The sequence below is a fragment of the Capra hircus genome, chromosome 29, assembly GCF_001704415.2.
Source record: "Capra hircus breed San Clemente chromosome 29, ASM170441v1, whole genome shotgun sequence".
Lineage (NCBI taxonomy): Eukaryota > Metazoa > Chordata > Mammalia > Artiodactyla > Bovidae > Capra > Capra hircus.
The window spans coordinates 51,269,297-51,285,084 of NC_030836.1; the positions used below are offsets into that span (position 1 = coordinate 51,269,297).

Sequence of the window (15,788 nt, forward strand, 5' to 3'; positions counted from 1 at the left end):
TACACCCAACTGAATGCAGAATTCCAGAGAATAGCAAGGAGAGATAAGAAAGCCTACTTCAGTGATCAATGAAAAGAAATAGAGGAAAACAATAGAATGGGAAAGACTAGAGATCTCTTCAAAAAAATTAGACATACCAAGGGAACATTTCATGCAAAGATGGGCTCAATAAAGGACAGAAATGGTATGGACCTAACAGAAGCAGAAGATATTAAAGAGAGGTGGCAAGAATACACAGAAGAACTATACAAAAAAGATCTTCATGACCCAGACAATCACAATGGTGTGATCACTCACCTAGAGCCAGACATCCTGGAGTTCAAAGTCAAGTGGGCCTTAGGAAGCATCACCATAAACAAAGTTAGTGGAGGTGATGGAATTTCAACTGAGCTATTTCAAATCCTAAAATATGATGCTATGAAAGTGCTGCACTCAATATGCCAGCAAATTTTGGAAAACCCCTTACATGCATCATGCGAAATGCCAGACTGGATGAAGCACAAGCTGGAATCAAGATTGAAGAGAGAAATATCAATAGCCTCAGATACGCAGATGATACCACCCTTATGGCAGAAAGTGAAAAGGAACTAAAGAGCCTCTTGATGAAAGTGAAAGAGGAGAGTGAAAAAGTTGACTTAAACCTCAGCATTCAAAAAACTAATACCATGGCATCTGGTCCCATCACTTCATGGCAAATAGATAGGGAAATAATGGAAACAGTGAGAGATGATTTTCTTGGGCTCCAAAATCACTGCAGATGATGACTGCAGCCTTGAAACGAAAAGACACTTGCTCCTTAGAAGAAAAACTATGACCAACCTAGACAGCATATGGAAAATGCAGAGACATTACTTTGCCAACAAAGGTCCATCTAGTCAAAGCTATGTTTTTTCCAGTGGTCATATATGGATGTGAAACTTTGACCATAAAGAAAGCTGAGTGCCAAAGCACTGAAGCTTTTGAACTGTGGTGTTGGAGAAGCCTCTTGAGAGACCCTTGGACTGCAAGGAGCCCAACCAGTCCTTCCTAAAGGAGATCAGGCCTGGGTGTTCTTTGGAGGGACTGATGCTGAAGCTGAAACTCCAATAGTTTGGGCACCTGATGGGAAGAGCTGACCCAAGACCCTGATGCTGGGAAAGATTGAGGGCAGGAGGAGAGGGGGGAGACAGGATGGACGGTTGGATGGCATCACTGACTCGATGGACATGAGTTTGGGTGAACTCCGGGAGTTGGTGTTGGACAGGGAAGCCTGGCGTGCTGCAATCCATAGGGTCTCAAAGAATCAGACACGACTGAGCGACTGCACTGAGCTGAACTGAGCAAAGAGATTTACTAAAGTAAGAAAGTCGACTTCAAGGCCTTCCCTGGTGGTCCAGTGGTTAGGAATCTACTTTGCAAAGAAGCTGATGTGGTTCTGATCCCTGGTCAGGAAACTAAGACCCCACAGGCTGCGGGACAACTAAGCTTGTCAGTTGCAACTACTGAGGCGGCGCTCCAGAGCCCGCTCGCCGCAGCGAGGCACCACATGTCACGAGAAGATCCCACAGGCCGCAGCCAGGGCCTGGGGAAGCCTAAGTTTTTTTTAATGTACTATTTTTTTAAGTCAGTTTCAGCAGAGAAGCTTCCTGGGCCACGCTGGACAGGTGAGGGGCCCCTAGAGCCCGTCTCAGAGCTGGTCTCTCTGGAAACGGTTGCTCAGAAGACCCACAAGCGGTGCAGGTGGGACGCAGTGGGGGTGTCCACAGGCTACTGCCTCTGTGGGGTCACGGCTTGGGCAGAGGCCATTTGCCAGGAGGGACACCCCGCCCGGGCCCGTGCTCACCGTGTGGCCCCCGCCCAGGCTCAGTGTCAGGCTCTTCAGGCAGGTCTCGCTGTCGGTCAGCCCGCACCTGCGCAGCTCGGCCAGCACGGTGAAGGCACTGCTGTCACAAGGCTGGAAACACAGGCCCCCATGCAGAGCTCAGCAGCCCCCAGCCCGCCTCGGCCTCCCCGCTCCGCCCGCCCAGAGCCGGGGTGGTCTCCTGGATGGTCTGCCAAGGCCTCGGGAGCCGCGGCGGGCCCGTCCGGGGAGGCCCCGCACCTTGGCCAGCACGTAGCTGCAGTCCCCAGGCACTCTGAACTGCTTCTCGTCGAACGTGGAGATGTGGGCGCCGCCCAGCACCGAGCAGGTCCCCGGGCACGGCGCCTCCTGGCAGGTCCAGCGGCCTCCAGAGCAGGTGCTGAGAGCAGGGAGGCCCCGCGTGCGTGCTGGGCCCCAGGCACGGCCTCCACCCAGCTGGCAGGCCGACAGCGGTCTCGCCCAGGCCTGCCTGCCTCCCTACAGAGACTGGAGCCCCTTGGCCCCTCCCCAGAGAGCCGCTGGCCTCTGCCCCAGGCCCCAGGTGGGAGCAGACCCGTGGCACCTGGCCACAGCCCCCAGGGGGCCTCCCAGGAGCGTCCGTCCCAGGGCGGATCAAGGGAGCAGAGGGCAGGGCCCGGGGCCCTACCAGTTGGTGCAGCCTGTGGAGTAGCCGGTCCCTGGAGCGTAGGTGGCCCCATTGTACATGCAGGAGCACCCGGATATGGGGACGCAGCCCGCCTGGCCGATGTCGTCCAGCACCATCCCTGCAGAGACAGGCAGGCCGTGTGGCACGTGCCACACTGTCTGCTGAGAGGGTGTGGGGAGCGGCGCGGCCCCTGCCCACCACAGGCCTGCCCTAGAGGGCTCCTCGGACCCAGGGGCCACGGGACACCTCAGGGGCTCCGTCCTGGGACCCGTGATGCCTCTGTGTGATTTGGGGGGCCGGGGAGGGGCTCCTTCTCACCCTCAGGGCAGAAGCAGCCGGCGATGCAGTGGTCCTCGCACAGCTGGGAGCACTCAGGGTTGGAGCAGGTGTCCGCGCAGGGCGGGCCACACTCACGGTACTGCATGTTCAGGGGGCACGTCTGGGCTGCGGGGGAGGATGGGCAGTGTCACACCCTGCCCTGCCCCCGGCCCTGGGGGACAGCAGGCCAGGCCCCAGGCCACTCGGGCACTCACGGCAGAGCTGGGGGCCCCGCCAGTCCGGGGGCAGCCCCCCGGCGTGGGCACACTGGCGGGAGTACTCGGCCAGGGTGTGGCAGAGGCAGCTGGTGAGGTTGGCCCGGCTGCAGTGGCAGAGGTCGTGCCGGCAGGCCTCCAGGTAGCTGCTGGTGTTCACCAAGCGGGCACAGCCCGAGAACGGCTCGCTGCTCAGCATCTCCTCGCAGATGCCCTGGGGAAGAGCCCAGACCCCTCGCTCAGTCGGGTCTGGAATGTCCCCAGCTCAGCCCCGGGGCTGTGGGAGCAAGACCCCCACCCCGTCCACTCTGGGCCTTACAGAGTCATCCGAGCAGGTCCCAGCGTCCTCGGGAACAGGGTCCTGACACTGCTCCATGGGGCCGTCCATCTTCTGCAGGCTCCCAAACTCGGCGGGGGTCAGTCTGACATCTGCCGGAAGCACAAGGGCCCCCCACATCCCTCGCTCAGGGTGCTCTGGCCACGCCCGCCTTCCTTGCCCACACCGCCCGGTTAAGTGGCAGCTCTGCAGGATATTCAAGGCGTCTGAGATGAAGTGAGGGGCCCCTGGGCATTCGAGGCCACAGGGCCGTGGGCTCAGCCCTTTACCTGATGCTCCGTGGGCCTGGGGCCGGCTCGCAGCCCAGGGGGCTGAAAAGTGTGCCTGAGCCCCTGCCGGCCACCCCCAGGCCCCTGGGCTGGCCTCTGGTAAGCAGCCCTCATGGATGGGCTTTGCATGGGGCTCCACAGGCCCGGCAGAGGGGACCCCAAGCTCGGGGCCGTGGCAGGCGTGGGTCGCCAGAAAGGCCACGGCTGGGTGGCAAAGTGTCAGGACTAAGATGCAGAGACAGGGTCTGGACAGAGGCAGGTCTTCAGCTTCACAGGAGGGCGTGGCGGGGGCTGCCTGCTCTACAGAGGGGGTGGGGGGGGGCCGTGCCCGGGTCTGCACATGTGTGTGGCACGTGTGAGTGCACAGGTCTGCTTGCACATGTGGGCTGTGCACACGTGTTCAGACTGACATCTCTGACTTGGGATTCTGGAGGCAGGCTTCAGGGAGCGCTGAGGAGCCGGGCGCGGGCGGGGGTAGGGCACGGGGAGGCGCCGGGGAGAACTCACTGTGCGAGAAGAACTCGTTGTAGGCGGGGACGCCGTTGAAGTCTCCGCACAGCCCGCAAGTCTGGTTGGCGTACTTGGCGTCCAGCTCGAGCTGCAGGGAGAGGACACATCGGACTCCAGCCGCGCCAGGGACGCCCCGGGGCCAGAACGATGGACCAGGCTCCCGAGGAGGTCGGAGCTGCAGCTCCTCACAGAGGACCCCCCAACTCGTTCGTCCAAGCTGGGACCCCGAGCAGGAGTGTGTCCTGGAGGAGACACTTCCCCGACACATGGCGTCTCCATGGGGTGTGGGCCCTGGGCCCCCAGCGGGGTGGGATCTGCCTTCTCACCCTCCTTCACCCAGAGCACCTTCTTCCCTCCCTGGGGGGGCGTGCTGTTGGCTGGAGGTACCTACTGGGGCCCCCGCCCTTAGCCCCCAGCCCTGGCCCCCACTCCCGGCCCCCCGGCCCCAGCCTCACCAGGAGGCTGTTGGGCTGGAGGTATGTGCCAGGACCCCCGCCCCCAGCCCCTCACCTCCAGCCCCCAGCCCCCACCCCCACCCCCGGCCCCGGCCTCACCAGGAGGCTGTCGTCCTGGTTCCACATGAAGACCAGGCCCAGCTTGGCCGCCACCTTCAGATTGCCGTGGCTGTGCTCGATGAGGACCCCAGACTGGCTGAAGGGCAGCTGAATTCTGCAGGGAGAGGGCCTGGCTGAGGCATGTGGGGCCCGAGGGCCCAGGCAGCAGAGGTCAGGACAGGCGGGGAGGCCCTTCAGCTCACATCCCGACCAGGTCACCAAGACCCAAGAGCATGGAGCTCGAGCGTCAGCAGCACAAAGGAGGGGCCGCGTCCGGGCGCAGTGCCAGAGCCTGAGCCCCTAGGAGAGACAGGGGCAGAGCGTGGGGGCCTGGGGGCCTGGGGCCGCCCTGCGTGGTCCCGGGAGCACGCGTGCCTTCCGGGCCCCAGACTCACGGGCGGCCGTTGACCAGGACGGAGCCCTTGGCCAGCCTGACGACCAGGCCGTCCAGCTTCATGGTGACCCTGCTGGGCGCAGTGCTGTTGGGCCCGGGGCCGCGGCGGAGCTGCAGGTTGAAGTCCTCGTAGGCCGAGCCGCAGTGCGCGGAGAAGACGTAGTTGCACAGCCCGGGGAAGCGGAAGACGTCGCCGTCGAAGGTCTTGTAGTGGAAGTCGCCCCACGTGCTGCACACCCGCCCGCCGTGGGCCGCATTCAGGGCTGCGGTCAAACAGAGCGGGGCGTTTCCGAGGGACACTGGCGACATGGCCTGGACCTCCCGAAAGCCGTGCCCTCATCCCCGCAAGGAGCCACGCACCCTCCCGCCACCTCCGGCTCCAGAGAGACAGGTCTCCACGGACATGGCTGCCCGCCCCCCACCTGGCCTCATGGCCTCACCTTGCACCACGGGGGCGGTCCTCAGAGGCGGGTGGATGGTCACTCCACGGAGGCCGGTGCCTGAGGGAACAGGCAGGTGTTCACACGCTCACTCGAGCACCCCCAGCTCGACCCCCAGGAGGGCCTCCACCGCTGCAGGGCTGCCCGCTCCCGAGCTCTGGGCTCTGCCGTGTGTGTGACCTCGCTGCTGCATGAGCACCAGGGCCAGCAGAGCTTCCCACAGCCGAGCAGCGGAGGTCAGCTCTCATGCCCACGTGGCCCTGATGTTGTTTGCACCCGGGAGTTCCCAGCTCCGGAATCTCAAAAATGCCTGAATCAACACCTGTGGCTGCAAACCATGCTTCCGTGCTGAGCTCAGGCCCAGGTGTGCCTCCCAGGGAGCCCTGTCAGGGGACAAGCAGACCGAGGCGTGTCCCCGAGCCTCCCGGGGAGCCCCGTCAGGGGACAAGCAGACCGAGGCGTGTCCCCGAGCCTGCCCTTGCTCTGCGGCCAGTGGCCTCGCCGTGAGACCGGGAGACGGCGAGCAGCCTGAGCGGTGCCTCCTGAGTGGGGCCGGGGCTCCGACGGGTGGGGGATCCACTCACCGCCAGGCCCCTGAGGGGCAGGAGGGAGGTCTGGGTGCTCGAAGCTGACCTCTGCAGCGCTGTTCCGGGCCTGGCCTGCAGGAAGGGGAGTGGGCGTTGGGCTGGAGCTGGCCCCAAAGGACACAACGACGGAAGGGGGCGGGCCTGGAGGGTGGGGTTCTCCACGCGGACTGGGGGCCTGGGAGGCCCTCTTCTGAGTCACCCCAGGCCCTCCGCTGGGCCACGGCTCCTTCAACCATGCCCTCCGGTGAGCCCCCCGGCCCTGAGCCAGCTTCTCCAGGGGCCCTTCCTTCAAGCACGGTGCATTCACGCACGCCAAGCACCACCAGGTACCAGACCCTGGTTCCCTGCTCAGGACACAGGGGGACCGGCAGGAGCACCCGCCAGGCAGCAGCCCATCCGAGGGGCAGACCCTGGGGCCGTGGGCTGGCTCAGCCCCTCCAGAGCCGGCTGGAGATCTGGGACCAAGAGTGCAGACAGAGCCGCACCCGAAACAAGGAGCTCAGCGCCACTGCAGAGCTCAGCGCCGCGGAGGCCGGGCAGGCAGCGCCTGGGGACCGGCAGAGTCAGCCCAGAGGCCTCCCCAAGAACCTGGCCTTGCCTCTGAGGCGCGTCCAGGGAGCCCCCAGCCGGGCAGCCTCGGCCTGAGCACTGCAGGCAGCCGGCTGCAGGAGGCTGGGCACCAGGGCGTGCAAGCCACCTGGGGCAGGGGCACCTCAGCCACACAGCATGGTCCCTGAGCTGCCAAGCGCTGGGGGCCGAGCAGCCCCTACACATGTCTGGGGCCCAGCTGTGCCCTGGGAAGCAGGTGGGAGATGCCAGCCCCAGTGGGAGAGGCCTCTGAGGACGGCACCCTGCAGCCAGGGGCTCACAGATGCACGGCTGACCCCTCCCCGACCCCTACCTGGACCCTACAGCCCCAGAAGCCCCTCCCCGATGCCACAGTCTCCTGGAGCAGGAGCGAGCTGGAAGAGCGGCCCACGGGCACCCTCAGCTTCTCAGAGCCTTGGGCGAGGCCTCTGAGCTGCTTGCTGCCCACCTGGCACCAGGGCCTCTCTAGGGCTTGAGAGGTGGCGGGGGCTCCAGGCTCCCGTCACAGCCAGCCTGGGGATGCCAGCGGGCACCTTACCTGTGTGCTGGGCACAGGCCAGAGTGAGGGCCAGGGCCCAGAGTGGGGCCAGCCTCCTCCGGCCGACACCCATGGCGTGTGGGAGAAAGTCCCAAGGCGGCCTCTGAGGACGGCTGTGAGCAGGCAGGAGCCTTTTGTAGTCCTGGAGCTGGCTGCAGCCCCATCAGCCTCACGTGGGAGGGCGGGGCCACACCTGCAAGTCCCCTCACCCAGGTAAACAGTGGCCACTGGCTTTGGGATGGCCCGCGGCTGAAGACAGCAGAGATGGGTGTGTCTGCAGCTGGGATGTGGTTCCTGGGTCCTTAAGCTCTGGCTCAGGCATCCTCTCACTGGGCACCCAGCTCTGAACCCTGGCTGGGCAGGCTTCTGTGAGGCTGACCCTTGAGCTCCTGTGCCTGGAGGCCACCACCATGCTTCCTGCTGCCGGGGCTGCTGGGCCAGCCCCACCCTCACTGCACAGGGGCTCAGGGGCGGCATTCCCAGTGACAGGACCCTGCCTCCCGGACCAGTGCTGCCCCAGGCTAGCTCATCCCACGTGGGCCTGTGTCTTCCTTGAGGGGCAGGGGCGATGCCGAGTGAACCAGCCCAGAAACTGGCCTGGTGGTCTTGACCATGATAGACTCTGCCTGAGGAAGCACGCTGGTGATGGCCACCCACTCAGGTCGTGGGTGTGTGGGCTCCGGGCCCGTCAGGGTGTTGGGTGCTGGGGCTGGACCTCAGTCCCAGGTGGCCACACACAGCAGCCGCCGCAGCTGGGGGGCTCCACTGCCACAGGGGCTGGCCAGGAGGCTCTCCCTGGGGCGGAGCAGCAGGCCGGGCCTCTGACGCTGAGGCAGGCCTGGCTCAGGGGCCCCGGGGAGCTGACCGGAGCTTTGGCTTCTGGCTCTTGGGGCCTGTCCTGAGTTCCTTCTGGGCACCTAGCTTTCTATCGCAGAGCCTTTCCCTCCTTATGCCCCCGGTTTACCCTGGTATCTGGTAGAAAGAACACCTCACACAGAACAAGAGTGTGAAGGTGGGGCATGGTGAGTGAGTGAGTGTGTCAGTGAGTGTGTGAGTGAATGAGTGTGTGAGTGAGTGTGTGAGTGAATGTGAGTGAGTGTGAGTGAGTGTGTGTGAATGAGTGTGTCAGTGAATGAGTGTGTGAGTGAATGAGTGAGTGAATGAGTGAATGAGTGAGTGAGTGAGGAGTGTGTGAGAGTGTGTGTGTGTGTGAGTGTGTGAGTGAATGTGAATGAGTGTGTCAGAGAGTGTGTGAGTGTGAGTGAGTGTGTGAGTGCGTGAGTGAGGAGTGTGTGAGTGTGTGAGTGAATGAGTGAGTGTGTGAGTGAATGAGTGTGTCAGTGAATGAGTGAGTGAGTGAGTGTGTGAGTGTGTCAGTGAGTGAGTGAGTGTGTGAGTGAGTGTGTATGTGAGTGAGTGAGTGAGTGAGTGTGTGAGTGTGTGAGTGAGTGAGTGAGTGAGTGTGTGAGTGTGTGCGTGAGTGAGGAGTGTGTGAGTGTGTGAGTGAATGAGTGAGTGTGTGAGTGAATGAGTGTGTCAGTGAATGAGTGAGTGAGTGAGTGTGAGTGAGTGTGTGAGTGAGTGTGTGTCAGTGAGTGAGGAGTGTGTGAGTGAGTGTGTGAGTGAGTGTGTGAGTGAGTGAGTGAGTGAGTGTGTGAGTGAGTGTGTGAGTGAGTGAGTGAGGAGTGTGAGTGTGTGAGTGAATGAGTGAGTGTGTCAGTGAATGAGTGTGTCAGTGAATGAGTGAGTGAGTGTGAGTGAGTGTGTGAGTGAGTGTGTGTCAGTGAGTGAGTGAGTGAGTGTGTGAGTGAGTGAGTGTGTGAGTGAGTGTGTGAGTGAGTGAGTGAGGAGTGTGTGAGTGAGTGTGTGAGTGAATGAGTGAGTGTGTGAGTGAATGAGTGTGTCAGTGAATGAGTGAGTGAGTGTGAGTGAGTGTGTGAGTGAGTGAGTGTGTGAGTGAGTGAGTGTGAGTGAGTGAGTGAGTGAGTGTGTGAGTGAGTGTGTGAGTGTGTGAGTGAGTGAGGAGTGTGTGAGTGTGTGAGTGAGTGTGAGTGAATGTGAATGAGTGTGTGACTATGTGAGTGTGCGTGAGTGAGTGAGTGAGTGAGTGAGGAGTGTGTGAGTGATGAGCGCTGCTGGCCGCTCGCACAGGCCCGGCTGAGGGGTGCAGCGTGAGCGGCCCCGCACCCCGGCTGCCGCCTCGTGCCCCCACGGTCCCTGCGCGGCTGCCCGGCTCTAGAGCTGAACCACAGGCAGCCTGGTGCTGTGCGGGGCCGGGGGCGTCCCTAGGGGACAGGCCAAGGGATGCGTCTGGCTCCAAAGGGCTGTGGCTTTTGTGGTTGGGGTATTGGATGTGGGCAACTCGTGTCTTGGGGGAGGTTTGAGGGTCGGCCTCAGGGGGCAGGAGCTCGGGTCAGGGGGTGGAGGCTGGAGGCTGCAGTGACGTGAGCCCACCCTCCTCATGACCCCAGGCAGGCAGGGAGGCAGCAGGACAACCAGCGTCCACGCCACTGGCAGGGGGCACAGACATGGGTCCCCCTCGCCCCCTGCCTGGTCTGAGCCACCAGCGTATACCCCACCCCAGGGCTGGCTTGCCTTGCAGGGGAACCCCGTAAGAAGCACCCTGGGGGGAGAGGGCCTGGCATCGGGGCCGGGGTGGCCCAGTGACCCAGCCCAGGAACCCAGGGCCTTTTTCCCTGGGACCTCCCCCTACACCCAGTGGGGGCTCTGGAAGGGTCGGGGCTGGAGGGGGACCCCTTAAACTCCAGCGTCCTCTTCTCGGGGTCTGCATGCTCAGAGAGGGGCTGCACAGGGAAGGGGCCCAGCTGGGGCCGCCTCAGATTCCCCGTCTAAATGGAGTCCAGGGTTCACATAGGGTGCTACGCATGGGAACGTGGCTGGTGCAGGGCAGTGGTCCCAGAGGCCTTGCTTCCTCGGGGTCACCTGCCCCTGGGCTGTTGCCAGCCCCAACCTGGACCTGATGAACTGTGGGTTGACTGGGGTCCAGCAGGGCAGTGCTTGTGTGGACGGAGGGCCGGGGTCCAGCAGGGCAGTGCCTATGTGGACAGAGGACTGGGATCTGTCCCTGACTGGAGCTCCCACGGGTTGCCATGGCGACAAGAAAACTGTGGCGGGACATGGGCAGGATGCAGGCCAGGCCAGACTTGCTCTGGCAGCTCCGATTCAGGATGGGAGGTGAGCATTAGACAGCCCCTGTGCTTATGAGTGACTGACCAGATGATGGGGAAATGCCTGCCAGCCGGGATCCGCTGAGAACCAGGCCCCATGGTGGGCAAGGAGCCGGCAGGAGCAGGGTCAGGGAGCCGGCCCAGCGCTTTCCTCCCAGGGCGGGCGGTACCCCAGGCACCCGGGGGGAGCACGGTCCTCACAGATCTCTCCTCAGACACGCAGCCCACCCATCCGCCCCTCTGGACCCGGGGCTGCCTGACCCCGACCCTGATCTTGACCCTGGCCTGGCCCAGCCCAGCCCAGCTGTTTCTGACCAGTGACCAAGGCAGGGGACATCGGCTTCAGCACCACCTGCCCAGCGCTGGGACCCCTCCCAGCTTTGGGGGGCGGTCACCGTCCCAGGGCAGGCGCCTGCGGTCTGCACTGCGGTGGCTTCGGGACCTGGGGCGCCAAGCAGTCCCGTCAGCTGCCCTCAGGCTTGACACTCCCTGCTCCCTGCCGAGGTGGCTGCTCTGTCTGGGGACGCAGGTACAGCTTCGGGGAAGCAAGAGAGGGCAGTTCATGGCCCTTCCCGTGTGGGACTCGGGGCTTGACCTCCGCCCCTCCAGGCCAAAGAAGTGAGCACAGCTGAGTGGCCAGATGGCTGGAAGCCAGGCCACCCTCCGCAAGCCTGGTGCCCTCAAGGGGCCGTAGGGGGGAGACCTGACTTCCATCCTCACACCTGGGGCGTACCTCCAACCTGGAGGTGGATGCCTGCACCCCAAATGCCAGGTCACTCCAACCCTGTCCCCTGAGGAAAAGGACAGGCCTGGACCAGCCACAGATGGTGCCCAGACGGTGGAGTGGACGGCCGTCTCCCCGGCGGACACTCTGCCAACCCCGTCTCAGACGCCCTGAGTACAGGGCAGGCTGCTCCGACACAATCGGGGGCCCTGACGGGCCAGGTGCCCTTGTTGGAGGCTTCACCGTGTGATTCAGTCCATAGGACACCAACAACTCCTGAGAGGTAGGGTCTGTGGGTGTCCCCACTTCTGGGTGACACAGGTGGGAAGCACCTGACCTCAGGGGGGCTGGCCAGGATCTGAACCCAGGGCCAGGGGCTCCAGACCCTGGGAGGAGGTGGTGTCCTGGCCCCTGTGTGTCCCTGGCAAGCACATCACCCTCTCTGTGCCTCGTCTGGAAATCAGTGATCACAGGACAGAATGGACTTCAGGGGAGCGTCTCCCGAGCTGCGTCTGGTCCCCAGAAGAGCCCCCACCACCCTCACGGGGCCCCCCAAGGAGACTTCCTAATGCCACGCGGTGTCACCCCTGACTTTGTGTGTGTTCTGACGAGTCTGGAGTCACTGAGCGTCGCGGGCCTGATTGCACTGTGACAGTCGAAAGGGCAGCGCCTTCCTCGCCTGGCGGCGTCTGAACTCATGACCCAGATTCTCAGCATCCGGGACCCGTGGCCATGCCTGACTGAGGGGACCCTGTGGGGCCAAGGGTGCGGTCCCCCGGCCACGCACCAGACGGGCTGCTCTGGGCCCTGATGTCACAGGTGGGAAACCAGCAGTCTGGGGAAAGGTTGCCACGTCTCCCGTGTGGCAGGGGACGACTCCAGGACAAAGACAGACGGAACCCCTCGAGCCCACGAAGAGGAAGTGGGTGCCACCTTGGCAGGAGGCGCTGGGAACCTGCGATAGCTTACAGGAATTATCACATTGTTGACAGAAAGGGCAGGGTGGCCCCGAGTTTCTTCCAGCCCGGGGACTTCCTTGATAAGAAGGAAGGTGCCCTCACCCTCCTGCCTGGCCCTGGGGCTTGGGAGGCAGAGACACCAAGAGATGCCCACGGGGCGGGAGGAGAGTAAATTTGGTTTCACGGTGGGGCTGCACTGATTTGGACCCTCCTGCACGTGTTTGTTCATCTGAGTCACTGGGCAAACAGAATTCCTCCCGAGAGCGGGCCTGGAAGCAGAAGCCCTGAGCCCCAACCCGCAGCTCCAGCAGCACTGCCCGTGGCTGCCCCTGCCCATCCGCACCCCGCGGCCGGGCCCCGCTCCATCCAGGCCTGGTAGGGCAGTGCCAGCCCTGGGGTCGCTCACCTGCCCGGGCCCAGCTTCTCAGCCCTGCCTGCCTCCTCACTGCACCTGCCCCAGGAAGCCCAGAGGCCTCTGCCCCCTCCCCACGCCTCCCTCCGCAGCCCCCGCCCCGCTCAGCAGTCATCTCCCGCCTCCCAGGGCCGGGGAGGGATGGCCCGCTGAGACCATTCCAAGGAGGCACCTGCCTCCCTCGGCAGCCAAGGGCCAGGGAGCAGCCGACCCTCGAAGAGGCCCCTCCTCTGCCCTCAGAGCTCTGTGCCAGCCCCTCCCTGGGCACTGCCATCCACAGGCAGGGGGCTGCCAGGCCACTTGCCTGCATCAGGACAGGGAAGCATCCCCATCGCTGCCCCATCAGCCTCTAAGAAGACAGGAGAACACGGCCAAGTGCCAGGCCGTCCAATCGGCCCTGACCATGACCGCGGGGGCCTGCTGAGGGTCAGCTGTTCAGCTCAGCGGCTGAGCCCAGGACGAAGGGGTCAGCAGTTGGAGCGGGGGGTGGGGGCGAATGCATCAGCACATTTTCAAGGTGTCTTTCACAGTGTGACCCAGGGCGCCTCTGGATGTGTCCCCAGAAGTGAGAGCAGGATTTCAGCGAGATGCGTGCACCCCGCGCTCTCAGCAGGTCCTCACAGTCACCCAGAGGGAGAGGCAGCCCAGGGGTCCATGGTCGATGGACGGATGAGGGGGACGCGGACGGAGCTCCACCCACACGGTGGACGTTGTCACTCAGCCTCGAGCAGGAAGGGCGTTCGGCACAGGAGGAGCCTGCAGGACACGGTTCTCGCTGAAATACGCCAGTCACCAAGGTCGGACACTGTCTGACTGCCTCCGGGAGGCCCCTGGAGGGGTCGCCGCCATAGACACAGGAAGCGGGCCAGGGGCCGGGGCCGTGGGGGAGGGGAGCGAGGGCTCAGCCGGCGGTTGAGATTCTGCAGCTGGACGGTGGGCATGACGCACAGGGACGCGGGTCGCTCTGTACATCTGAGCTGTACACTTAGATGTGGTTAACGTGATAAATACACGTGTGTGCATGCATGCTAAGTCGCTTCAGTCATGTCCGACTCTTATTGACCCTGTGGACTGTAGCCAACCAGGCTCCTCTGTCCATGGGATTCTCCAGGCAAGAACACTGGAGTAGATTGCCATGCCCTCCTCCAGGGGATCTTCCCGACCCGCGGATCAAACTCGCGTCTCTTATGCGTCTTGCATTGGCAGGTGGATTCTTTACTGTTAGCACCACCTGGGAAGCCCTTTGTCACACAGATAGTAACACAATTTTTTTTAACAGCTCACAGTTTTCTTCTGTAAACAAATGATAGTGCGCCCCTGAGGCATTAGGGTGGGCCGACCCCAAAGGAGAGGCCAACGCGGTTCTTTTTAATGAGAGAGAAAATGAAGCAAAAGTTGCCACCCTCAACTTGAGAAAATCCTGGTAAATAATTTGGTGTCATATCTTTTTGCCTTTTCAAAAATGGGCACAATAAAGGACAGAAATGGTATGGACCTAACAGAAGAGAAGATATTCAGAAGAGGCGGCAAGAATACACAGAAGAACTATATTAAAAAAAGATCTTAAGGACACAGATAAACCAGGATGGTGTTCGCATCGCTACGAACAAAGCTAGTGGAGGTGATGAAATTCCAGCTGAGCTATTTCAAGTCCTGAGAAGATTCTGGAGCCCGAGAAGATAAAGCCTCTCTAGGTGCAGCAGGAGCTAGTCTCCGGTTGCGGTGAGAGGCCCCCCCGCAGCGGCTTCTCTGGTTGCAGAGCAGAGGCTCCAGGGTGGGACGGGCTCCGGGGTGGGGCGTGTGAGCTCAGTAGTTGGGACGGGTGAGCTCAGTAGTTGGGATGTGTGAGCTCAGCAGCTGCGGGTCCTGGACTCCAGGACACAGCCTCAGTAGCCATGGAGCGCAGGCTTAGCGGCTAAGCACGTGGGGTCTTCCCGGATCGGGGACCAAGCCTGTGTCTCCTGCGTTGGCAGGCGGATTCTTTGCCGCTGAGCTACCAGGGAAGCCCTGTGAGGTGTTGTTTCTTGTTCGCAACTGAGCTTCTTATTTTGAGATAGTAGACCCTCATGGAGCTCTAAGAGATAACCCAGAAAGACTCCAGGCACCGGTCCCCAGCCTCCCTGGCGGGTAACGTTTCACAGCGTGTCTGCCGCCGACGCGGCCAAGACACTCAGCCTCTGCAGCCCCTCCAGGAGCCCGCCTTGCCTCTGCTGTCACTGCCTCCTCCTGCTCAGCCCCTGACAACCACACGTCTCTCCTCTAGTTCGGTAATGCTTGTTCCCAGGATGCCACACAGCCTTTGCGGACCGGCTCGTTTCACTCCGCATAATTCTCTGGAGATTCGCTCAGACTACTCTGTGCTCCCTGCTTTCCAGTGCCGAGTGAGACCCCGGGGTGTGGCTGGACCACAGCGTGTCCATCCATTCACCTGTGGAAGGACGTTTGGGCTGTGGCCAGGTTTCGGCTGTTACGAATGAAGCTGCAGTGAAGACACGTACACAGGCTTTGGTTTGAACATCTGTTCTCGTTTCTCTGGGATAAAGAAATATCTGAGTGCAATTTCTGCATTAAACAGCATTTACATATTTAGATTTTTAAAAACTTGGCAACAAAGTGCCATCAGAGTAACTGTATTATTTTTCATCCCCACTAGCAATGGGTGAGTGAGCCACTCTATGTCTTCACCAGCACCTGGCATCGTGGTTTTCTTAGCCAGGCTGACAAGTATGGCTTTAATTTGCATTTCGCTCTGGAAGAAAAGCTATGAAAAAGCTAAACAGTGTATTAAAAAGCAGAGACATCACTTTGCCAACAAAGTTCCAAGTAGTCAAAGCTATGGTGTTTCCAGTAGTCACATATGGATGTGAAACTTTGACCATAAAGAAAGCTGAGCACCAAAGAATTGATGCTTTTGAACTGTGGTGTTGGAAAAGACTCTTGAGAGTCCCTTGGACTGCAAGGAGATCAAACCAGTCTATCCTAAAGGACTTCAGTCCTGAATATTCATTGGAAGGACTGATGCTGAAGCTGTAGCGCCAATACTTTGGCCATTTGATGAGAAGAGCCTATCACTGGAAAAGACCCTGATGCTGGGGAAGACTAAAGGCGGGAGCCGAAGGGGACGACAGAGGATGAGATGGTTGTACGGCATCACCAGCTCAATGGACATGAGTTTGAGGAAACTCTGGGATACAGTGAAGGACAGAGAAGCCTGGCGTGCTGCAGTCCATGCGGTCATAAAGAGTCAGACACGACTGAGAGGCTGAGCA

General features: G+C 61.4%; 1 protein-coding gene across 1 annotated transcript in view; it reads right to left on the minus strand.

Moving 5' to 3' along the window:
- MUC5AC (mucin 5AC, oligomeric mucus/gel-forming) overlaps window positions 1-7,330 on the minus strand; it is a 30,101-nt gene extending 22,771 nt beyond the window's left edge. Inside the window, exons 1-12 of the mRNA XM_018043242.1 lie at window positions 7,237-7,330; window positions 6,108-6,182; window positions 5,524-5,583; window positions 5,085-5,346; window positions 4,690-4,804; window positions 4,133-4,223; window positions 3,339-3,448; window positions 3,020-3,233; window positions 2,805-2,930; window positions 2,487-2,604; window positions 2,081-2,219; window positions 1,823-1,933 (exon numbers count right to left, since the gene is read on the minus strand). Coding sequence (XP_017898731.1) covers window positions 1,823-1,933; window positions 2,081-2,219; window positions 2,487-2,604; window positions 2,805-2,930; window positions 3,020-3,233; window positions 3,339-3,448; window positions 4,133-4,223; window positions 4,690-4,804; window positions 5,085-5,346; window positions 5,524-5,583; window positions 6,108-6,182; window positions 7,237-7,309 — 1,494 coding nt within the window. The 5' untranslated portion in view covers window positions 7,310-7,330. The remainder of the gene's footprint in view (window positions 1-1,822; window positions 1,934-2,080; window positions 2,220-2,486; window positions 2,605-2,804; window positions 2,931-3,019; window positions 3,234-3,338; window positions 3,449-4,132; window positions 4,224-4,689; window positions 4,805-5,084; window positions 5,347-5,523; window positions 5,584-6,107; window positions 6,183-7,236) is intronic.